At 40.0% G+C, this 25,496-nt stretch overlaps 2 protein-coding genes across 2 annotated transcripts; one reads left to right on the top strand and one right to left on the bottom strand.

Annotated features, from left to right (window-relative positions):
- Positions 1-245: 245 nt before the first annotated feature.
- skic8 (SKI8 subunit of superkiller complex) lies at positions 246-6,348 on the bottom strand. Its single transcript, XM_020621079.1, has 11 exons — positions 6,225-6,348; positions 5,326-5,386; positions 5,201-5,228; positions 4,751-4,856; positions 4,198-4,370; positions 3,220-3,368; positions 2,880-2,973; positions 2,311-2,404; positions 1,998-2,090; positions 1,548-1,626; positions 246-681 (listed from the first exon to the last, which is right to left on the bottom strand). Exons 2-11 carry the CDS (start codon positions 5,335-5,337, stop codon positions 592-594), a joined length of 918 nt encoding a protein of 305 aa, XP_020476735.1. The 5' UTR covers positions 5,338-5,386; positions 6,225-6,348; the 3' UTR covers positions 246-591.
- Positions 6,349-8,848: 2,500 nt separating this feature from the next.
- Positions 8,849-17,183, top strand: crabp1a (cellular retinoic acid binding protein 1a). Its single transcript, XM_020624206.1, has 4 exons — positions 8,849-9,204; positions 11,773-11,951; positions 14,737-14,850; positions 16,799-17,183. The coding sequence occupies exons 1-4, from the start codon at positions 9,135-9,137 to the stop codon at positions 16,847-16,849; spliced, it is 414 nt and encodes a 137-aa protein (XP_020479862.1). The 5' UTR covers positions 8,849-9,134; the 3' UTR covers positions 16,850-17,183.
- The last annotated feature ends 8,313 nt before the right edge of the window (positions 17,184-25,496 follow it).

Genomic DNA, 25,496 nt, shown 5'->3' with positions numbered 1-25,496 from the left:
TACAAAAAGTTAAAAATATTGTTAAAATAAATTTAACCGAGGCCAAAGTCACGTCTCTAAACAAAGCTGCAAAACTGACAAGGTAGTAAAAGGTTATCAGACAAATCAGAAATGTAACTAAATATATAACAAATAAATGTGCACTAAGACCACACAATTTTTAAAATTTCAGTAAAAGACAATAAGCATGTATTTAATCATAATGGGGAAATTTTCTGATAGTGTATAAAGCCATTTCTACTCCATTTTAATTATTCAACAGTATTGTCTATTGATATCAGTTACATGTTTTACCTGTCTGATCATCTTTTACCTCCTGTTGTCTCTTTCAGGGAAACCTAAAGACATTCTCTTTACAATCATGTGTAATCCACAGCTCTGTTAAACTGGTTCACTGATACAAAACTCAAATACTACAAAAGTATAAAAAAAAACACCCCTTTTATTTGACTGTCCAGTGCAAAATAATCCATGCCATTTACAGCTTGGCTCCCACCCCTCCCTCCCTCCCTGATTTACCATCCTCCACTCCACGATTAGAGTAAACAGCTCTGAGGGTCTTCTCATCCTGTAGCTTGTACTGGATGTCCATCACATAGGACAGTCATAGATGTGGATGGCGCGGTCGTCTCCAGCTGAAATGATCTTTGAGCCTGTGCTGTTGTACTTAACGGTCCACACCTGAGGACGACAGGAGCAAAACATGAGTTCAGTAACCCCGTGTACTATTATACAGTATATACAGTAAATACAGAGAGATAACTAGGATCCAGGCAGTTTGACATCAAATCATGTATTCTTGAATTTTTGTCTTTACAGATGGGACACCACGATAATAATGCATTTGATTATAAGTGCCTTTCATGTAACCAAAGGATACCTTACTAACAGAATACAAGCAAAAAAATAAAAATACATACAACTGAACTAAGCTGCACAGTCCAGATTTATTAACACCAGGCCCCATTACAGCACTTCAAAGTAAATACTGCATTTTAAATGAGCTCATTTGAATGGTTTCTAGATTTTCTACTTTCTGTTGCTTCTGCTTCACACATTATAGCTTCAACTAAGGCAGCCCGTAGCCCACAGCTGCACAAACAGGCATCCACATTAAATATGAAATGGTCAAGGATGTTCTCTCAAATTTTTACAAAAATTCAAATATGCACCTCGTTCTAATTAGAAACTAAGCAGACAAGGGCTGAAACAATGTTCTACATGGAAGAACAAAGCAAAGCTCGAGCAGCAAATTGTCCCTGTAGATTTTCTGGTTTTGTAGTTGCACAGTGATGACACAAAAACAAATGACCGACTGAACTGCCTCTGACCTCCTCTCTGAGGAGCTGTGCTATTTCAGTCAGAGCCTCTATTAGAGAATGGATCAAACTTCCCACGAGATCTGACAGCTGGGATTACTCGTTTTGCCCAAGTTGAAACGGAGACGGGCTGAGTAAGGGGCCATTCCTTCACACTGGTCATATTGATTTCCCAACACATCAGCACCTAAACCAGACAGATTTTCGCACTTAGTGAAATAGACGCACCTGGTCTTGATGGTCGAAGAAAGTGTTGATACATGCCCTGGAGCTGGCGTCCCAAACCTTCACACTCTTGTCAGACGAGCTAGAAGAAGCGGAGCACACACACATTTAGAATGTTTCACAGCTCATCTTAGAATCAAACCTTGTACGTTCTGACCTGCTCTGTTTATCTTGACACAGTGAGCTGAAAACAGGTTTTCACAGCTAGAGAGAAAGCTCATGGAGGTGCACAGACACTTCTGCCAACCTCCTAATGCACACAGGAAACTTTGCTGCTACTGTCCATTATATTCTCTTCTATGTACAGTACTATGCCACAGTAAAACAATGGCTACAGATTTAGGTGTGCCATTTTTTTTTCTCAACTTAATGTTTCAGAAATGTAATGTATTAGTACCAGAAATTCAACCAAATGTAAACAGCATTAAGCTAATTAGTTTAAAGTTGTTTTACCTTGAGACAAAGTGGGTGTCATCTGGGGAGAAGGCCACATTAAGCACCCAGGATCCATGTCCACTCAGGGTACCAGCCAGGTTGGCATGCTGCCTGCAAAACAATATCAGGGAATCTGTTAAAGCATTCATGTTGTGTATTTCTGTTTATAATTTGTATCATCAGTAACGTAACACTGCTGCACCCTTTCCTTTCCTTCTGTGATTTTTATTGTTGCCTTTCCTTGGCCTAAAAATGGACGAATGAAGCTCTATCTTATCTAAAGAATTGAACTGATGTCAGGAGTCCAGACTAGCTGCCAGCCTCCACTCACACATCGTATATCTTGATGTAGCCGTCGTCCGAGGCTGTGACCAGGAGCTGGGAGTCCGGGGAGAAGGTGAGGGATCTGATGGGCATGGCGTGGCCTGACGAGACAGAGGAGATGCAATCACACAGTCTTCACATACAGATGATCTGTGCTGTTGTGAAAGATGCAACATGGTTGTCTGGCAGTGCAAATATCCCTGAATTTGAGGCTGTTCATCATTAACACCTAACCTACAAGTTTGTGTATGTTTGTTTTGCTGAAATAATATATATATATATTTTCATGTGCTGGCATATGTTCAAGGCAAAGGTCCTCAAGTCTGTTAGATCCATGCTAAAAGGATAAGACTTATATCATTATAAATGAATATCTTTGACAACCATTGCACGAACAAAGCAGGTTCATTTGAGGATCTCTTGATGGACGTTTTTCACTATTTTCTAATATTGAATAGATTGAATGCTTTAGCCATCGACCAAAAAAACAAAAACAAACACTAATTGCTAATAAAAATAATCGCTAGTTACAGTGTTAGAAACACCAAAATGATGAATATTAACCACTGATTCTACCTTCCAGTGTGTGGAGTAGCTTTCCAGTGGCGATGTCAAAGATGTTGATGATTCCATCGATAGCTCCGCTCGCCAAATATTTTCCATCAGGACTCTGAAGAGGAAGTCAGATTGAAACATTAACTAATGTCAATTTACTCAATTAGAGACAGGCTTTTAAAATCTACCTTCAGAGATGGATAGTAAAAGTTAATAGTTAAACATACACAAACAGTTTGGTGGAATGAGGGAAAACTCAGAATGAGATGTGAAGCCAAGGCTGAGAGGTCTCAACCATTACAAGACTGGGCTGGTGAAGGCACCGCCCAGTCGACCAAAACGACAATTTCTGCTTCCTTACGTAAGCTATACTCAGGATGAATTTCCCTCGAGTGTCCAGGGAATATTCCTTCTTGCCACTTTCCACACCAAAGATGTTGACCTTGCCAAGATGGCTTCCTGTGGCGATGTATTTAGAATCTGGGGAGAAGGCAATTGTCCATGCATCAACTAGAGAAGAGCATAAAGACAGAGGGAGGTTAGAACTCATCATATGTATTCAACAACACACAAAAGCACGTATCACCTAGTCATTGCTTTTATAATGTGCGTATCCATATGCAAACTATAAACATGTACCTCAAGGTTACTAACAGCTCATGTATCTTGTCTAACTGCCTCTGAAGAAAACTCTAAACCTACTCTCTGCCCTGCTGAGTTGCATACTGTGCCAAAGTACAGTATGTCCAAACAGGAAGAAAACGGCTTTCAATCCACTGACTCAGACCAAGCACAGAATGAAATGGAATATCATTAATAAAAGGCAATATGACATTTACATGAAGTACAGCTCAGTTCAAGATACACAGTTCTTGAAGGGTGAGAGTAAAACCTAACAAGCTTGGTGTGCTGCACAGACAAGTTGCAATTCCCCACAGGATTGTTTTGAGGCCAAACTGGGTGGCAGCTTCCTTTGCAGTGGCCTTATCTCAATACTCAACTGTATGCAGTGAACTCAACACAGTAAGGCCACATCAACAAGGTAAAATCAACTATATTTTTATAAGTATACATTTATGAGCCAAGTTATTTAAAAGTTTGTGTATGAAGTTGAAATCTGCTACTGTTGCTTGAAAACTGACACAAATGATTCATCTATTAGCAAAATAGTTGCTTTTTATTTTTCTGTCAATCAGCCAATGAATTGGGAGTCAATCATTTCAACTCTACATAGTCAGATACAGAGCTGAAGGAAGTGTGATCACAGTGCTATCCTACCACTCAGTGCAAATTAATCACTTAAAAAAAAAAAAAAAGATCTACTGGGGCCTGGCCTTACCTGGTCCAGCATCCATGGACTTAATCTGTTTTCCAGACTCCAGGTCCCACAGACGAATGTGAGCATCAAGGGAGCTGGAGGCAGCGATTGCTCCGTTGTGACTGATGTCCACTGACACCACACCCAGCTGGTGGCCCTCCAGAGTCCACTGCAGCTCCAGTTTCTCATCCGACCTGCACGACAGTGCAACACAAATCATATCGAGTTTATTTCTGCAGCACATTTAACAAACATTACTAAAATCTGTGCTTATTCATTGTGAGCTGAATGTAAAGCCTCATGAACAACTGCTTGCACACTACTGTGATTAATGAGTGTTATGTCTTTATTCATTTTCTTTAATATAACCCGTTTACAAAAAAAATCTGATGTCTCTGTCCCTTTTTTAGAAATATGCTATTGTAATGTTTGCACCTTATCTGCTGTACTGGTTTTGATTGGTCATTAAATCTTAAGTTGTGTTAGAGAAAAGAACATCAACTACAACAGAAGCTGCAGGAATGGTGACTTTAATGCCATTCTCTTAAGGAGCCAAGTTAAACAGAACACTCACCATTTCCAGACTTTCACCGTATCATCCAGTGATCCAGTGACGATAGTTTCTGACCCATCCGCCTCACTTTTACCCCATGCTGCCGTCCAGATAGCGTCATCGTGTGCTGAGAGGAAACAAGTTGAAACAGTCAGCATTCTAAATACAGGTGCTGGTTGTAAACAGCTATTTAAAGGAAAAGTCTGGCATTATTATACCTTTGCTTTATTGTCAACAAATCCCATAGATACACAACAAAACCAACAATGTGTTAGTCTGTGCCTCAATACTTGTTGATTACTGTATTGCTATATATTTCATTCTTCTTATATTTTTTGGCAATTACTTGTCTTATGTTAAGTCAGAATAACAACAGTTTCAATAAATGTGGTAGTAGTATAACATAACTTGTTAAATTAGGAGGTTTACACAGTTCAACAGTGAGATCTGTTTAACCCTAACACTACTCACCATGTTCTTGCTTGAAAAGGATGCTGTACTGAAATGAAAGCACAGGCTTACAGTTATTATTATTTACTTATTTATTTACAATGTTTGAATGTTCAGTGTGACTTGAATGTGAATTTGTTAGTTACTTGAGTGCTCATTTTTTTGGTCCTGGTAGTCAGAGTTGATCGTCAACTAGATTACCTAAACCTAAAAACAAAATGAAAGTGTGTTAGCTTTTTATTTATTTAGCTTTTCAATTAACATTTTTATTGAACTTGGCATAAGAAAGGTAAATAAAGGAATACACTAAAAACACAGATAGACAAATCAATTTCAGTTCAGTTTTCAAGAGGAAAGAGCAAATAAGACAAATACAGTATGCACAAAAGAAAAAAAACGAGAATAACAGCAACAATATGGAGCTTCATGGTAACTATACACTGTATAACAGTTGCAATTTAATGAATAAAACACAAGCCAGAGTATAGAATCTAAAATTAAGCCAACAATATACAATGCAAACAATAGTTTCTCCAGGTCTTGAGACTTGTTAGCACAGAAATCAGTCTTTGGGCTTTTTCATTAACCCAAGTACAGGCCCCAGATTTGATCAAATAATACAGGTTTGCCATTCAGAGCTGAAGTCTCATACAAAAGGCTACTTGTCAGTCAGCAGCCACCGATTTAAAAGTGCTTCATCTCTAATCCAGAGAAACCGAATACATTTTTCAGCGCAGTGCAACAAGGTGTGCAGTAAATGAAAACCTAAAACACTCTCCTCATAGTTCATATCAGCACGCCAGTCTTGGTCCCCAAATAAAAGTTGCAGTTAAAATTTTATCCACCTGTTTACGAACCTCGGACCAGCACTACTGTATACTAAAACACAACTGCTAACGGTTGCAAGCTAACTCTGGTTAGCGCTGCAACCAGTGGGCAGCAAAGTGTTTGCTAGTGTTGAAAATCCGTTTTTGGCCCAGTTTACTACACTGTATTGCCAATACACTTGTAAAAGCAATTTAAAATTTATTATTAACACACGTACCTTAAAATCTCCTAAGACGTTCCACCACAATTTTGGAGCTCGGTGATTTACATGTGAGACGCCATGTCAACACCTGACGTAACTTCCGCTCTGTCTTCTTCTTCGCTATTTTAAAGTGGTTGGTGAATTTCTTATGAAGCGCACTATCGCCGCCAAAGGTACGTGTAATGTGAGTTATTGTGGCATCCTTATATGAAATACAAAATGATATTCGGTACTGTTAATCAGGCATTTTAGGAATCCACTCATCTAAATTCAGATGTTTAAAATTTTCATTCTAAAGTAGGTTCACGCGTCAAAAATAGTGATGGATTTAAATGGCTCAAAACTTGGACACCGCTTAAAAGTTTCTACCTCTTCCTGGATTAGACATTTCAATTTCCAGTGAAAGTGTGCCAAGATTAAAATCCCTTAAGATTTCACTCACAATATAATAAGATAAAAGAAAGTGACAATTACATAAGGAGGTGGCACTTTTAAAGGCATTTGGCAATCATTTCCATGTTTTATGCAACTTATGCCTAAATGAACAATCAGCTGGCAACTAAACATTAGATATATGATGTGTCAGTAAGTTAATTTAAATATTGTTTATATGTGATTTGAGGCATAATTCCAGCATACTGCAGCCAATGACATAACATTAAGTTCATTACTGAGCATTAGTATCTGCCTGAAAACATGAATGAATCACTCATCTGAAAATAGCACTTTGATCATTACTGCCTGCAGAACTGATAAAAGCAGATGTAAGTGCCTGAAGATAAATGGTCTAATGATAGATTCCATTCAAGTCTGCATAATAGATACACTGATACAGTGTACACTCAGTTACCAGTTATCAGGCACACCAAACTACAACTACAGATGTAGTTAAGGGACGGTTTTGTTGAGTGGTTGCTTTTCCACCTCAACCAACCTAAACATTTTGGTGAGATACTAAAATTTTGGATGTACAAGAATAAAAGTGATCAGATAAATGTACACTGATGATCAGCACAAAAATCTGCTGCAGTAAAATTGTATAAGAACCAGAATCATTATTGGCCAAAATAAAAATTCCTGTCAGTCAAACTCCCTCTCTTTCACACACACACACACATACTGTTTTAAATAGGGCATCTCTCATCTTCCTTGCTCAGGTCCTGAGCTGTCAGGAGATGCACATTGATGTCCTTTCCATCCCATTTCAGCTTTACTTCAGGAGTTATTTAAAGCACAGTGGCTGACTTTTTAAAAAACTTTTTTACTAGGAATCATTTTCTTGAAACTCTATCTTGACATCTGTTTTTGAGAATGTGGAGCTCAGACTGCAGCTGCAGAAACTGTCAAAATATTAGGATATGTTTCTGCTTACTCTTCAGACTCGGGTTTGCTTTTCTCTGTGCACCATATTGGGTTCACTTTCCTCTAACATTATCCATTATAAATCAGTCTAGGTAGGGACCTCTGCTATCCTGAGGCTTAAAGACAATGATGGTTCATTTTCAGGCCTTTTGGGGTTCTCAAATGAGATAAATCTCATCTGATAGATTGCTATAACCAGTGCCTTTAAACTTTGAATCAAGGGTAAGGTATAAATAAAATATTTTAAAAAGCCGTGAAGGCCAGCCTTCCTCTCCTAGTAGTTTTTATTTACACCTTCGTAGATTACAACAAAGCTCAGCTTCACTTTGTCACAGTTTACAGCCATTTCTTTCATTTTTGGTCAAGCAGCTCACGTGAGGTTTCAGGTTAAAACACCTGGTCAAGGGCACCTCAGCTGTTTTTTTCTTACAGCACCACAATAAGTACACTACACAAAAGCATCTCCAAAGCTCATTCAAACTCAGCAGTTGCAAAACCCCAAATGATTACACTGATTCTACATTGCATGACACAGACTAATAAATAATTAATACAATACAATGCATAGGTGACGTAATAAATACACAATTCCTTGTCCAAGCCTGAGGAAATCAACAGGAAAACATCCAGGTGAGTTATTATTGTTGCAACAAACCATCTCTTTGTTCCATGCATGTGGCTTAGCTTGGGAGTAACTTGTTGAAATTCGTTAAAGTGTTGTATATATATGTGTAATATCTTGCACTTATTTAGTCAATGATGGTACAGAACAAAAAAGAAAAAGGTCAACACAGCACCCTCAGAAATGCTGTAACACAAAAACTGAGTGTGATAGTTTGGCTGCAAGCCAAAATGGTCACACCGTGCACTTACTGTGTATATTAAATGCATACATAATAAATACGTGTCCCTGTTAATGAGTGCACATTCCAGAATAAACATTTTCAAAGTTTACAAGCTTTTTCTTCTGAACCACTCATTTTGAACAATATATTATATAAAAAGTTCAAAGACCTTTTTTTGAAAAGGTTTTGAACCCTGTTGCCAAAAGTTGTCAGTGATTATCCGACCTCCACTTTATAAAAATGACAATACATATTTGAGTAGTTGACAAAATGAAACTATAAATACACTTTAAAAGATCAGCTTTAGTTGTTTTGATCCCCGGAGGAAGCAGACACGTCAGTCTCGTTCTACTGTATTAACGGGACGGAGCTTCCAGGGGGAGGGACCTCCTCAAACTCCCATTAAAAACAGAAGCTATAAAGGAGCTAAGGACGAGGCTACAGCCAGCACACAGAGACACAGACGAAGAAGCAGCAGAGTGTGTGTCCTTCTGTATGAATTAAAATAAATAAACAGATAAAAAGATACCCAGAGCAACACCTGGGTGTAACAGTGTGAACAAGAAGCTGAGCCCAGAGCAGAGGAGACCGGCACACTCTGAAGGAGGAGGGTGAGAAAGATTAAAGGGGAAGCAGAAGAGAGAGGACAGAGGGGGAGACAGACATCACAGCGTGGAGCAGGTTCCTTCTGCAGCCCTTGCACTCATCCTCAGCAGACATGCCTAACTTTGCCGGCACCTGGAAGATGAAGAAGAGCGAGAATTTTGATGAACTTCTCAAAGCCCTGGGTAAGCCCTCTGTTTCTCTTTCCTCCCACTCCTCTCCCCCTTCACAGCCAGTCCTACATCCCTGCATGAGACTGACTATCCATCATGTCCATATAGAGAAAGGCTTTTCTTGTTCCTTGGAAACAGCTTGACTGACTTGCGACATAATATTGTTTGGAAAAACTCCCTGGGAAAAGAAGCCAGAGATGCTGCTGAAGGGAAATCCCTGGGCTTTACCAGATATATAAAAACACTGGATGATAAATTCCAGCGTAAACAGACGTGGTATTGTTACATGAAGAGAAGAGGGGGGCACAACATTATTCATGTTAAGTATTAAGCAGGGCATGCATTAGCAATGCCAGGGGGTCCCTGGAGCCCAGTGTTGTTCTCTTGTGACCTGTTTTTTAATCCTTCTTAGTCTTAACTGATGATTGTGATGGTTTAAATTTGAACCAGTTTAACTGGGTCATTCAATTGTGTTGCAGTGTTTAGTCACGCCGGTACTGCGCAGACAGAGTGCAGCAAAAGGCTGGGTGCTTTCAGAATATTGTAGAAATCTTTAGGGAGAATTCTCACTGTGAGAACAGGGAGCTGCTTCAACACCTCTCCAGGAAGTGTTGACACCAAACTGGATTACAGTTTGAACCTTTTAGGTATGAATGGCTCCTATTTTAGCATAAACTGGATGAATTAAGTTGAAAAGGGAACAGCTTTGTATCTTGATGATAACTGAGTCTGCTGTGCACTGCTGTAGCACTTGGCAGAACAAACATAAGATTTCATCTTTATCCAAGTGCAAATCTGCTGTTGCTCTGAGAGACTTCTGCTTTGAGGTTTAAACACTGTAAGGATACCTGATATTTGACATTTTTCTCATTGCTAACAAAACAGTATCCTACCAACTAGAATGAGTATTAGGGATTTATTCCTGGGAGTCATAGAGCTCTGATAGTGTGCACTAGTAAAATTATTAAATCAAATAAAACTAGTCTACAACAAAACAAATGCACTGTTAGTCCTCAATGAGTTACATTTGATAAACGCTACAATGCCCAGCTGTCCTAAGAAATTATTGACCCTTTTCTTTCAAGCATGAAACTATGTATTGATGTTCGGTTTGTAAAGATTTACTGTGGGCTAGGTGCTGCCAGCCAGCCACAGACTAACTAGGAAAGGCATAAGGTTTTGAGAGACAGAGTAGTGCATTGTTGGTTTTTCAAAGGATATGTTGACATACTGACAAATAAAGATTAATATCAGATGTATACTTTACGCTAAGGTTCTCTTTAATAACCTAAAATTACAGAGTAAGCCCCCAAAATCTTCCTGCAAACACATTTATGTTGAAAGCCCATCAGAAATCCACCACATGGATGCTTCGAAATGTTTGTTCTTCATTTATTTTGACTCAGAACATTCACCAAACTAATTCAGAACCTCCCCACCAGCATTTTCATTGTTTTGTTTTGATGATGTTTATAAGGCAAGTGCCTTTCTGGTCAGATCAGTCACTCTCTAAGTTTAGCGCCTCATTCATTCATGAACACATTAACCACATCTGCTGGAGCAGATCACTCATTTGCTCTCACATAAGGGCTTTACTCAATGGAGACCTGTGATGGGCAACTAATGTGAATTCCTGTTCTGCATGGCCACCACTTTCCATCAACATCTTTTTAATTATCTTTTGCTTTGGAGGTTTCCTTACAGTAGGTGGGGACAGTTTTATCCATAGTGCAGATAGCAGAGGAACACGCTGTAGGTGGGGACAGTTTTATCCATAGTGATAGCAGAGGAACACGCCGAGTGTGTACAGCTTGATCAGATTCAGTTTGCTAAGTGAGATCAGGCTTATGTGTCTGATCAAATGTTAAAAGACTGCACAGTTCATGCACAATTTCACTACTGAGCTAGAATACTGATTCTGTAGGACTTGTCTGAGATGGTGGGGACTGCAGTTGACAAATGCATAAGCAAAACAAACTGCAGACTAATTAAGCATTAGGATCACCTGAAATGTTAGACATTAGTGGTGACTAAGTGGCCTTTTTCACCTTGTCTTAGGTTTTTGTAAGTATGTATGTACCCCATACATACAGATTTTTCTCAGGTTTGAAAATTAAATGAGGTTTCTGTCAGAGCCACTGAGCATTTTGTGGTTTTAAACATCTACATTTCTGTCATTCTTGAGAAAAGTTTAAGCTTGTGGAACTTTCATCTAAACACACACACACACCAGTAGAAGAAGATATGCAACCAGTGTGTGCTGCTATAATTAATGTCGTGTGCCTGATCAAATGTGGCATAGCAGCCCAGAGAGATCTAAATCTGGGTGGGGTCGAGCATGAGGCAGAACAGAAAGACAACAGAGTGCACTGGAAGTTGTTTTGGTGGAATTTCTAAAACCAACAACATAAAAAGAGGCAACCTGTCATCAAACACCAAACACCTCATCTCTCTGTCTACTTTTTGTGCTGATCTGTGTCTGTCTCTCACTACCTCTCTTAGACACACATGTACTCTATATTCATTTTTATTTTAAAAAACGATGATGTGGATGCTCTGGCCTGTGTTGTACTTGCTCAGGAGTGAATGCCATGCTGAGGAAGGTGGCTGTGGCGGCAGCCTCCAACCCCCATGTGGAGATTCATCAGGATGGAGAGCAGTTTTACATCAAAACGTCCACCAGTGTGCGCACCACGGAAATCAACTTCCATATCGGTGAAGAATTTGATGAGGAGACAGTGGATGGACGAAAGTGCAAGGTAGAGCTGCAGATTATAACAACAGGTCATGAACTGTAGTGCAGCACTGAATTAAAACTCACAGCTTAACGTATCATCGATCATGTGCAGGTGTATTTAACATCAGCCTTGGCACCGCTGGTATGGTGCCTTTTTTTTTATTATCGATTAAAACATTTTTTAAAACTTAACAAAGTGAACATTTCACCCTAGTAACTAATGCACTTCATGGCGCCCTCTCGTATTTCCCTGTTTGACCTTCCTCATGCTTTCCTACACCTGCAACACAGTTCTTTTCTCTTTATTCATATGTGAAGTCCTGTACACCTCATTTCTGTGAAGCGTGATATCACAGTTATCCATATACATTTATTAATGGCATTATAGGAACACATATCCAGTCACACATCCAGTCATCCTTCAAACTTTTCCCACTTAGATTCTCCTCATGTTCTTTGTGTATGCATTCAAGGTCAGCAAAGCTTTCTCTGTGCTACTGTTGCTAAGAAAAATGAGTACCCCCTCACAGACTCACCTATTGGTATCATCCTCATGTCAGTGCAGCTGGATGTGCAGCTTGAGATGGGATGACGAGTTTCTCTCTGAACTTCTTCAGGCCCTGAGGGGGGTTTCTCACATCCTGATGCACAGTGAGAGCTCCTATGCAAAGTAGGCAGAGACATATAAGACATTTTTTATTTATGTATTTATTTTTTCCTTTTGTAAAAAGGTTTAGAACATGCTGTTGATAGGAACTCAATTCATGGTTTTATTGCACCTATACAATGAGGGAAGTCAGTGCTCCAAAGTTTAAGAATTTAGAGACAGCATGTTACAGCAAAAATACACTGCTACCAAAGAATCTTGGATTAATGGTGCAGATGCTGACATCTGTTTATCGCCTTCTGCCAAATAACTAGTATCAGTGTTCAGTGTCAGTAAGGACAAGTAGGTAAACTGCATTAACATGTAATCCAGTGTTGCCCTCTCACACAAATGGACAGATGTGTAGAGCAAAACAACATATACGATGACACAAGCACAGTGACCAGGGGTCAACAGACAGCTTAAATGTCCCTGAGCAAAGCGCTGCATCTCTCACAACTGCAGGACTGTTGCTCTGTAACAACTATCTTGGACAAAACAATAAAACCTTGTTGGGCTACAGAAAGCATTCATATTCATGCTTGTGGAAAAGAAATACTGTATATAGGAAAGGGAAACTGTGAAATTCAACAACAAAATTCAGCCAGCAGTCTGAGAAATTGAAATTATGTATGTGCAGCACAAAATGTATTAAGGGTTGGATGTGTGTCTATCCTGTGATACCGCATAAATAGCATTCAAGAGCCGAAATTGTTTTATGGTACAAACAACATGTTGCAGTCAGGCAGAGCAGACACAAGTTATTTCGGATTCCAGTAGACAGTGTGACTCCTTCTGTCTGTGCCCTAGAGCATGCTGGGTACTGGGCAGGGCTAGACTGTTCTCACTGTGGTTTTTTCACCACGTGACGCCTTTCTGTTACAAAACAGACATGTCGCGTTGTCGTCATACATTTGCCACATCTGCTTGTTAGGGTTTGAGCATCAGCATCACAGCATTCGCCTGCACAAAGTGGTTTTATTTACAGTGACTTAAGAGAGTATTTAAGACAATGATATGTCTTTTGCTTCATTCATCCCCAAATTTAGGACAGCATAAAGCTTTTGATCATAATTGATAAACATATATGTTTTATTCTGGCAAATACTCTTCTTCTTCTCTCCCTGACGGCAAGCCATCCCTAAAACAAGCAAACAATGAGAATGGTTGCAGCAGAGCATTTGACATTCGAGGACTTTAAAGCATGATCACATTTGTTTTGTTTTACATGGAGGCAGCAGCACAAGCTGGCAACATAAGAGTGGTGAGACTTTAAATCTAAACAGTAAAGTTGGACTAAAAAACCAAAATAATGAGCTGAAAGATGCTAAAATTCTGCATTGTATTGAGGGGAACTTCAGAGTCCAGTGACAATTTTCTGTTGGTTTGGCCACAATAAATTACCTTTCTCAAATTTGAAGAAAAGCTCATAATCTAAGTGTTGCTAGTATATCTTTAAGCTTATGTTAAGTTGTGCAGTCATGTTTTGTCCCCTAAAACTAGGATGCTTTGTGAAACAAGCAATATTTTTAAAACATTTGCTGTGGATGTAAACATTAAGAATAATAACTTCACAGTCTTTGTAAATCTAGAGGGCTGGAGTACAAAGCCAGCACATGTAAAAACTTATCACTGTCTTAATTGTTTTTGACTGCAACAGAGGTAGCGGCTCTCAGCAACAAGCACATTGCCCACATGTGTGGCAATCATACGCCAGACTGGAGCTAAAACCTGCAGGAGGCTGCACCTGCTGACACTGCCACATGTGCTGGGGGGTGTTGATGGCCTCTCAGGTGGAACGGTTGGTAAGAGAGGCCTAAGTGGGGCCTGGCTGAGGCCTGCTGCCCTGTGGCTAAAGGGATTACACACTGATCTGTGACTGGCAAAGAGCAGAGGTCTGACTGACACTGCTACAAAGTTAAAAAGCTCCAGTTAATCTGTGTTAGTGCGGTGGGGTCAACACACACTCCTGGGTGTGTCATTACAGTGTGACCTCACTGTTGTTTGTGATTACAGGTGCAACAGAGCACACACAAACACACTGATCATTAATGCTGGCTGGTAGTAAGAAGTGAGCCTTACACTTTGGGGAGGTGTTTCACCACTGTGCCACTCAGACAAACGTACTGATCTTCCCACCTTCTTGTCCCTCCTCCTGCAGAGCCTCGCCACCTGGGAGTCTGAGAACAAGGTCCGCTGTCAGCAGACTCTGGTGGTTGGAGATGGACCCAAAACCTACTGGACCAGAGAGCTGAATGGCGACGAGCTCATACTGGTGGGTGCACAGCAATGAGTCATCATCTCACTGAAAGCCGCTTAATAGATTACTGCTTAGAAAAGACATTAAACACTTTACAGAGACAAACCTTCACTAGATTAATAAGGATATTTCTGAGTGTGGTCTTTGCTGGGCTCAACAGAGAGAAAAGAAAGATTAAAATGTTAGCTCCAAAATGTTATTCCAAGCAGAGAGAGAGTGCAATCTGATGGGTGGCTAACCTGTATGGTTTGTCTGTTACTGTGTGTGGCTTGTTCTCCTGGAGGCACTGAAGACACCAGATGTATTAAAATGGGATCTCAAGCAGCTAGCGTGCTCTGTTTGAGAAATGGTTAATAAAACAAGGCAGGGAGTGTATGAAGTCACCCTGGAGATTCATCCATAAAGGAAATGAGAGAGCTCGTTTCCCAAGGAGCTGAACTTTCATCCACCCCGCGGGGAGATGTGAATGGAGAACAAGAAGAGCTGCTACACTGACATCACAGTAATACCCCCAGATTAATATGGGCAGGAGTCAATGGGTCCAAAGTCCCTTGAACAATGTACAGGGGAGCAGCCCAAGACAAACGGACCGGATGAACAGCTCTCAGGGACTCAACAGCTTTCCCCTCTCAGTGCTCAACGCTCCCACGCTCCGCTCTGTTGTTCCTGAATATCCAGAAGGCAAAAGCTTGAAACAATGATATAGAAGGTTTAGATGCTGAAAAACTTGTCACAGGATGTTTGCAGAGCTTTACATCACAAGCCAGGAGCAAGCACTGGGAAGAGGGGCACAACAATCTCTTCTGTGTTTACACAGTATCTCTACATTCCATTGGAAGCTCCTCATTGCTCCGATTGTCAAACTGAAAAGAACGCGGAACACAGAAAACCTATCTGGTGTTTTGGTGATAAAAGCAGAATGTGTTATAACGCCTGACGCTCTGGTGACACTTCAGGCAGCCACAACGCATTAATAGAGATTGATCCGGCCACCTTGTGACAACAGCTGCTCTTCTCTCCCCAGCACCCCCTGATCTCACACCATCATCTGAGACAGACGGTGTCTACACTCCAGCTTTTGACTTTTTCTAATCACCATTAACCCCAAAACCAGCGTGGAGCCAGATTCATCCATCCTATTGTAGAGTTTACAAACAGGCATATGGTATGAAATCAGCTCTCAGGCCATGCAACTTGTCTTTGTTGCCATGGTAGCACTAAGTAAATCTCATCATCATTCACCTGAGACAACTGACCTAGTTTTGGTGCCACAGCAGCTTTGACAGCGGAGGACAACAAGAAACAGCTGTAGGAAAAAAGTGAACAGTGAAAGTGAAATGACCAGTTTTATTTGTCAAGACGCTTTTATTCAGTCAAAACTCCCGGGCACCATGCGCAAAACAGGTTAAGATGAAGGGAAATGAAAGTAGATTTAGACACAGATGTGGCAGATTTTGTAACTATTAGCTACCAATTTAATCCAGTCTGTCATAATACAACACTTACATACATAGATTGAAAGGGTTATTGGCTGCTGATATCATTTCTCCTCTCCACATTGGCCGTGAAGCAGTCCCTTTCTAATGTGACTACACTGGAAGAGATGGGGCCAAAATCGACAGCCCTTGTGCTGTGTAAAAAGCTAACACAAGGACTGAGCAATCTGAGTTTGATGAATCAAGTAGGCACCTTTCAAAATCAAAGTCTTTTCACAAAGACGTTTTCTATCTTTGTTACTGTCTCTTCACTGCAGCTCAGCTAAAAAAGCTGTCCACAGGATAGCTGTGACTGTCCAAAGTTAGAAGCAAACAGATGGATAGAACAGCTACAACCCCACATCAGTAATATTGTTGACAGGAAGCAGAACGTTTTAGAATAGCAAATAACTTTTTTTCCGGCTACCTAAACATAAAAACTAATCCTCATCAGGTGTCTAAAACAGAAATATCTTTGTTTCCAACAGACCTTTGGGGCAGATGACGTCGTGTGCACACGAATTTACATCCGGGAATGAAGCTCTTCAGCCATCATCAGGACGAGACCGATGTCCAGATAGACCCACAATACTCAGTCACGCTAACACACTAACACATTTATAAAGTATCCTGCATAATCTGTCAGTATCAGTCTGCATATAGTCTCTGTGTACACTAGCAGCATCTCTGTAATCTGGTCATTTGTAGTGAAAATTGTGTCTGCAGTACAGTAGCTAGATACCAATATCTGCAACCCCAGTGCCAGTTGTTTTCATAGGATGTAATCATCAACTGCTTCAATTAAATACTGATTCAATATGTTCAATGGGTGCAACCAATAAAAATTATAACAAGTGTCAGAGCCTCTTCTAATATGGAGCTTTCTTCTATTAAATGTTTACATTGCAGTACTCGCTGTTTGAGGCCTAACAGATGTGTTCAACACATTCCCTTTGACATAAAACAGTTTTTGAATATTTTGAAAGTGATCTGATTTAAGATTAAAATCATTCCACATCACACACTATGTTTATCTGTCAACTCTGAACAGCAACTGACCCAGTCTGGTGGAAAAGACTTGGTTCAAGTCAGGGACATTGCAGGACATAAAGCTCTTATATGTTTATCATTGGGGTCATAGTTATAGGTGCTGTTGTATTGGACTACATTATATTCAGAGGTGTTCCTAATAATCTGACCCTTATGTGTGTAGCTGGGGAAGACACAAATATAGAGACACCTGTAATAATGTAGACTTTTTTTTTAAATGAAAAATACATTAAATGGATTCTCAAAAGTATTACAAGTAGCCTAAAATGTTTAATTAACAAACTACATTCAAACAATTCTAAACTTGGAACAACAGCCTGAGAGGTTTGTATTGAGGATATGGAAGCACACTGCATTCACAGACACACAAAAAGGTCTCAGTTTAAAATGTATTAATTCAATTTACCAGTTTTGCTGCTCTTTTGGCTGTTCAGTGTGTTTAATGTGTGGTCAAAGATGTCACTACACTGGTTTTGTTGCCTTCAGCTTTTTGCATTGTTTTGGTTTAGTAACTGACTTGTGATAAATTGAGCTGTAATGTCTGGAGACTGAAAAAAAAAACACCCAAAACAAAACACTTTAAAGCTCAAACAGTCATGTTATTAAGACTTTGATAACTCCTATCAGCAGCTCTGCACATGGCACCTTCATGTTTTTTTAAAAACATTACGATCAACATGTCTTAATCTATGATGGCTATATGGAAATACAAACATACACTGTGGTGGTAAAACAATCCTAAACTGATGACAAAGCAGCAGGAACCTACTGCTAAAGATGATATTTAACAATGTTTTTCTACTTAAGGCAAATTTACCAGCAGATGTTAACATTCAAGAAATGATTAGTTTCATGATGCGTGTCTGTTTCTAACAAACACGCATCATGGTGTCCATAGATTTTGACCACAAACAGGCTGCTGTTCACAGTTCTGTCTGACTCTAGTCAACTATTTATTTCAGTCATTCATTTTTCACTGAACATTGATTTGCAGTTGTAACATTAGCTGTTTCCATCTTCATCAACGGTTTTTACCTTGGTGGTTTTTGTAATGATAGTAAAACTGAATAGGCCTGTTTGGTTGGATAAAACAGTCCCGACAAGGGTTCAATAATGGGACTGTTGGCATGTAGAGGCTTCGATAATATGAAAATAGATTTTGGGGCAAAATGATAGGTTTATTCTAAATCAGATCAGTCTATATAGACCTATATATATATATATATATATATGACCTTAGTAGTTTGATTGTTTCCCATGATTTTCTAGGTGTATGCACTAGAGGGCGTTAGGGAATAAGCACATAGTCATGTTTCTACTTGAGCCTAAGTTTGTCATCTATTATAGGGCAGCAACTAATTATGTTCATTATCAATTAATATGCCAGACTGATGATACAACCAGCCAAGCTCTGGTTCTTCTGCATGCTGAATGTCTTCACGGTGTGCAGTATAATAGACTTCGGATTTTGGAAACCTAAGAGGACAAACAACTGCTACTTCACATCACTGAAGCCATTTGATGAAGATACACAGCATGTGTCCCCATCTAAAGGTTGTCTGGTCATAGCTGATGTAAAGAACAGACACAATGTGAGAAAATATCTTGGGACGAGTTGGCTGAATTTTCCTGGGGAAAAAGTGTTGTGTTTTGTGGACGGATGGGTAGATAGATGGATTGGTGATTCTAAGCTTCTAAGCTACAGTGCAAACATTTCTTTAAATGTCTCAAAAATGATTCAGCCTTTACTGAAATTTGGTTCATTCACACACTGGATATGTCAGGGGGTATTTGACCCAACCTGTCCATAAACTGAATAATTGGGCGTGCAAAATTATTCAGCCCCTTTACTTTCAGTGCAGCAAACTCTCTCCAGAAGTTCAGTGAGGATCTCTGAATGATCCAATGTTGACCTAAATGACTAATGATGATAAATAGAATCCACCTGTGTGTAATCAAGTCTCCGTATAAATGCACCTGCACTGTGATAGTCTCAGAGGTCTGTTTAAAGCGCAGAGAGCATCATGAAGAACAAGGAACACACCAGGCAGGTCCGAGATACTGTTGTGGAGAAGTTTAAAGCCGGATTTGGATACAAAAAGATTTCCCAAGCTTTAAACATCTCAAGGAGCACTGTGCAAGTGATAATATTGAAATGGAAGGAGTATCAGACCACTGCAAATCTACCAAGACCTGGCCGTCCCTCTAAACTTTCAGCTCATACAAGGAGAAGACTGATCAGAGATGCAGCCAAGAGGCCCATGATCACTCTGGATGAACTGCAGAGATCTACAGCTGAGGTGGGAGACTCTGTCCATAGGACAACAATCAGTCGTATACTGCACAAATCTGGCCTTTATGGAAGAGTGGCAAGAAGAAAGCCATTTCTTAAAGATATCCATAAAAAGTGTCGTTTAAAGTTTGCCACAAGCCACCTGGGAGACGCACCAAACATGTGGAAGAAGGTGCTCTGGTCAGATGAAACCAAAATCGAACTTTTTGGCAACAATGCAAAACGTTATGTTTGGCGTAAAAGCAACACAGCTCATCACCCTGAACACACCATCCCCATTGTCAAACATGGTGGTGGCAGCATCGTGGTTTGGGCCTGCTTTTCTTCAGCAGGGGCAGGGAAGATGGTTAAAATTGATGGGAAGATGGATGGAGCCAAATACAGGACCATTCTGGAAGGAAACCTGATGGAGTCTGCAAAAGACCTGAGACTGGGACGGAGATTTGTCTTCCAACAAGACAATGATCCAAAACATAAAGCAAAATCTACAATGGAATGGTTCACAAATAAACATATCCAGGTGTTAGAATGGCCAAGTCAAAGTCCAGACCTGAATCCAATTGAGAATCTGTGGAAAGAACTGAAAACTGCTGTTCACAAATGCTCTCCATCCAACCTCACTGAGCTTGAGCTGTTTTGCAAGGAGGAATGGGCAAAAATTTCCGTCTCTCGATGTGCAAAACTGATAGAGACATACCCCAAGCGACTTACAGCTGTAATCGGAGCAAAAGGTGGCGCTACAAAGTATTAACTTAAGGGGGCTGAATAATTTTGCACGGCCAATTTTTCAGTTTTTTATTTGTTAAAAAAGTTTGACATATCCAATAAATTTCGTTCCACTTCATGATTGTGTCCCACTTGTTGTTGATTCTTCACAAAAAATTACAGTTTTATATCTTTATGTTTGAAGCCTGAAATGTGGCAAAAGGTCGCAAAGTTCAAGGGGGCCGAATACTTTCGCAAGGCACTGTATATGTTGACCTGTAGTAAGGATGATTTACAGCACAAGTGACTGACACCAAAAACCCAAGGTTAACTCCTCCGTCTTCTTTACAAAACAAAAAGCTAATGCCATTATCAACTACCTGTATTTAATCTTTTCTCTATATTAGCTTGTTTTTCCTCTTTCCTTCTCTGATGAGCTGTTTTTATCTCCACAAGAAAGATTTTCCAGTGTCAAGAGTGTGAAGCAAAGAGAACCTACTAAAATAGAGAAATCCATTCACACAGGCAGGGTGGATAAAGCTGTTCATTTTAAAGTGTGAAAAGATCAGAATCAGCTTTATTGGCCAGGTAAATCAATGAGAAGACGAGTAAACAAGATAAGACTGAGAGAACAAAAAGGAAAACAATGTGCAAACAAGATAAAGGAATGTGCATAAAGTACTTATAAATATAAAAATGTATATATATATATACACAGTTTAGATGCAGCTTTCCAGATAGATATACACAACGTATATTTATAAATGACTGTGTTCAATTTTCTTCTAAATCTTCTGTCTTGTCAAATAATTTAGCCTTTGTTTTACTTAAACAGTGTTTCAGTGCTGTTCAGGCACTAATCTACTCTTGGATTACATGAGTTAGGAAGTGCACCGTTATCATACTAGCACTAGAAAACCACTGGGAAACGTATTTAAGACCATCCCACAAAGCAGGTGCAGATTTATGGTCTGGGCAAACACAGCCTCGGCCTGACTGAAGTGTAATGAGCTGCAGCCTCAACAGCAGTCAGAGCGCTTGGCGTGGACTTGTCCTGTCAGAGTGGATATGGCGAGAAAGTGGCACAACATCAAAAACAAAAAACAAAAAGCAAATCTGTCTCTGTCCGTCACGGCTGCCAGGGATTAAAAGGTTGTCCTTTCAACACCCAGCCTCTACTCGGTGGCTCGGCGACTGTTCCCATTCCTCACCACTGACGCTGCTGGGTTGAATCTAAACCACCTCTGCTTTTTGACCTGGTATCCCCCTGAATGAATGATTTTCCTCCTGAGTGCACCACAATGCTCTGGGAAGCAAGGGCCAGGGTGAGTGCCTGCTGTGATGTTAATTTAATGACGAGCTGCTGTTCAGATGGCAGGTCCAAACAGCTGAATAAAGGGATTGTTGTGTTTTGCTCCATTCTGTGGTGACCAGGGGCCCCTCGGCCGGTCTTACTACTCTCTTCTGGGCACCAAACAGTGGACCCTCTGTGAATGCGGTGGAGTAAATGGCTGTTAAAGAAAAAAAATCCCTCCTCTTTCCACTTGGTGTCCCAGTTAACTCCTCCTAGGCTCTGAGTGGGTTTTGGAGTTTGGGATGCTGTTGAAAAAGGCCCACTGGGTTTTCTGCACAATTAAACCTTAGAGTAAATTGTGCAGGGAAATTCCCTTTTCAATCTAGTTCTTACAGTTTCAGTTTTGGCCACATTCCTATTGATGACAAGATTGTACTTACCAAGTTAATTGCTGAGATCTGGTAAAGCAGCAACATCTGAAAAGAAGTCTGACAAGGCAAGAAACACAAGCATTCAGATGGTCAGACAAGCTCTAAAGAAACCTTCAACAAAACGTTTTTGCTGTAAACCACCATCACAGTTTACAAAGAGACTTCTTTGTTCAATTTCCAACATATTTACCACAAACGTCATGTGCAATAAGGGACTACTGGCAACACTACTGCAAAGTTTTACCTCCAAATGAAGGCTTGAGTTTTATAGACCAGTGTTGGCATGTTCCCTCATATGTTTTAAGCCATTAAGAAAAACAAATCTTGGGTTGCCAGGTTGTAACCAGAGTCAGTAGTCACATTAACAGCTCTGTGACAATACTAACATCAGCATGCTAACATAATCAGACTTACTACTATGCAGATGTTCAGTTCTACCATGTTTACCATCTCAACAATTGCTAGTTGCTAACACCAGTAGCTAAGTCTGATGTAATTAGTTTTGCAGGTATTTAGTCACAAACCAAAGGGCTGGACAAATGTGTGTACCCAATTTCATGGGAATCCATCCAACAGAACAGTTGTGGAAAAAGGAAAATCACTAAAAAGAATGGGGGTGGGGTGCTGTCACATTAAATTACCCAGCATGTTTTGTGCTTCTGACATGACTCTGATATATTTAGTCACGCTTTAGTCTCAATAAATGGCAGTCTCAGGAGGGGACACACACGTGTTCTGAGCACTGGCAACTCTGCATGAATGTCTGCCGAGAGAAGAGGAAGATGATGTTGAAGATAAAGAAAAAAAAAACCATTTACAATTCAAGCACATAACTTCCTTTTCCCAAGCAACTTTGACTGCAATATATGGTAAACACAAGACTATAATAATGGTTTTGCAGGTTTTAGCCCAATAACTATAATTTACTAGTACACTAGAATACTGCAGGCCATCGTTTCCATACCTGTGGTAAACGCTCTAAATGCAAGGACCACTTCCGTAGTTTTTTGTGAGATTTCAAGGAAGGGGTGACAACAACCCTGGAGAAATATTAGCTACCACTGGAGGTAATTAATCCAATGTTTACTCCATGGTGTGTAGAATGATAATGAATTATAGGATGAGAGGGACAGATTTTTTTTTTCTTGCTGGAGCTGAGAATGTAAAACTGACTGCGCAGCAGCAGCAGCAGTTATATAAGACTTCACTAATCCTTTTACAGAGGAGAGAGCAGCCTGCAGGGTAGCACTTTCTCATCATCAAGGCAAATCAGTGTATAATGCAGACATTTCAGCACCATACAGCCAGAAACAGCATCTGGATGCAGTGGGTAGAAATCACCCATAAAGTTCAGGGACAGATGACTGTCCTGTTTTTTGTTTTTGTTTTGAGAAAATTGATGAGTGCTTTGAGTTATTAATAGCTGATGAGACTCATGTTTTTTTTTTTAATCTGCCTGCTCTCAAACCTTATAACCCATTCCAAAAATACTTCCCAAATCACAAAAACGTATTTGTATCACTCCCAATAGACAATCTTCCTTTCTTCGCATTGCTGTTAACGACTGCTCACAGAGTTAGATCTGAATGCTGTAGGTCTTCCCGTCATGGCCAAAACTTTCTGATTCCTGAATAGTACAGGACAAATATGCAGTTGTTTTGTTGTTTTCCAAAGCACTGCAGCCTGTCAAAAAATTGAGAGTGCCAGTTGAATTGTGAAATACAGCACTGTACAAATAGCAGAATACAAATTTATGTGGCCACTCTCGGTGAGTTAATTGCTCTGCATTGTGAGTGCCAAGGCCTCCAAGGTTGCTGGACAAAACAGCTCTGTAGATTGACAGTAGCTCTGCTCTCTGGGTCAGAAGTTGCGGAAGTGTCTACATTAGAGAGCTGAAAGCTACTTAAAGTTGAGGAGTGTGCACTCCAAGGAAGAAATCATGTAGAAGAGCTTTGGGGGAAAAAACAAAAGCCCTCAACCCCTCTCAGCCAGTGATGCCTTTGGGGAACTCAGTTAGTGCTGCCAGTGGGAGGCATGTAGGGATCTGCCAGCATGTGTGGACCTCGCTCCTTCCAGGGTCTCAGCAGCCAAACAGGTAAAGGGTGTGAGCATTTGAGTGGAGGTGTTTTGTTAAGGGTCCAAAAGCTGCAGGTAAGCGGGGTGAAGTTTGGGTCTGTGAAGCGTTCAGCCCTCGCTCTGTACAGAGACCACTAAGCAGCCTGGTGGCATCTTTCCAGATTCCCAGTGGAATTCACATTTTGCATCACCAAGCAATTCTCCCCCATCAGGATCAAATCTAACACAAAGCTGAGATGTCTGTCATGTCTATGACCGAGCTTCTTCTCAGGTCAATAAAACCCAGCAAGAAGTTGCATTTCAAATATTTCTTATTCTTTTAACCATATGATACTTTTTACATTTGAGGACCACTAGTTTGATATCTCATCATTTTCAGCAGCTTTTTGACACACATTAACATTTGATTTCAAAAAGGAAAAAATAAACTATGATGTGCTAAGATAATACTAATAAGGCTAATGTGATGAAAATGGTCCAACAGTCACAATGTTCAACCATGATGAGGTTAAAAATATACATATACCTCATCTGCTAATTAATTAATAGCTGTAACTTAAGAACATAAAACTATTTTACACAGGAGCATATGTGAAACAATACTGCATGAGCAAGATGTGAGGAGCTCCTTGACTTGGTGGATAGAGCTAGGACTCCCTCTGCAGGATCGGAAAGGAAAAGCCATTCACAGATCACCTCTGTAGTGGATGCCACTAATGCATGTGCAAAAATGTCTTTTAGTTCCCTCTACATTAGACTTTGAAATCGGGTTTTCTGCAGATTTACTGACTCAAATTAGAATTTTTAAGACCTTTTTGTTTCCAGATAGCATGCAAATAAAATCCTGATCCATGACTAAACTGGCCAAAGTATATGATGGAAAACCAGGAGCAACATTATGGTTATTCAACAGTTTCTAACAATAATTCCCTAGGGGTTTAAATAAATTCTGCCAGATGAGCAGCAGAAAACCGACAAATTCATTAATTTATTTAGCGTTAGGCTAAAATTTGCACTTGCCTATTATAAGTTAACAAGCTTCATATAAAGCTACCATAGCAGCAGTATTGAGTATCTGCACAGGCCGTGTTGACTGAACAGTCTCCTGAGCACACAGCTCACTGGTAGTTTATATACAGACTTTTTTTTAAAGGTTAGGATGTGCGTAGCTACCGAGAACCTTTCTTGTGTGAATCATTCTGTGTGCGATTATTTCTTGTGCTATATGGACAGATTAGAATGACCTCCATGTACAATAGTGAATAAAAGGAGCTAAACATTTGAAGTAAACAGAACTACTCCTAAATAATGGAAGTGATAAAAATGAACACCACTCG

This window comes from Monopterus albus, unplaced genomic scaffold (assembly GCF_001952655.1).
Source record: "Monopterus albus unplaced genomic scaffold, M_albus_1.0 scaffold7.1, whole genome shotgun sequence".
In the NCBI taxonomy this organism is placed as follows: Eukaryota; Metazoa; Chordata; class Actinopteri; order Synbranchiformes; family Synbranchidae; genus Monopterus; species Monopterus albus.
The sequence above is the reverse complement of the archived record's forward strand: the minus strand, read 5'-3'. Positions and strand labels throughout refer to the sequence as shown.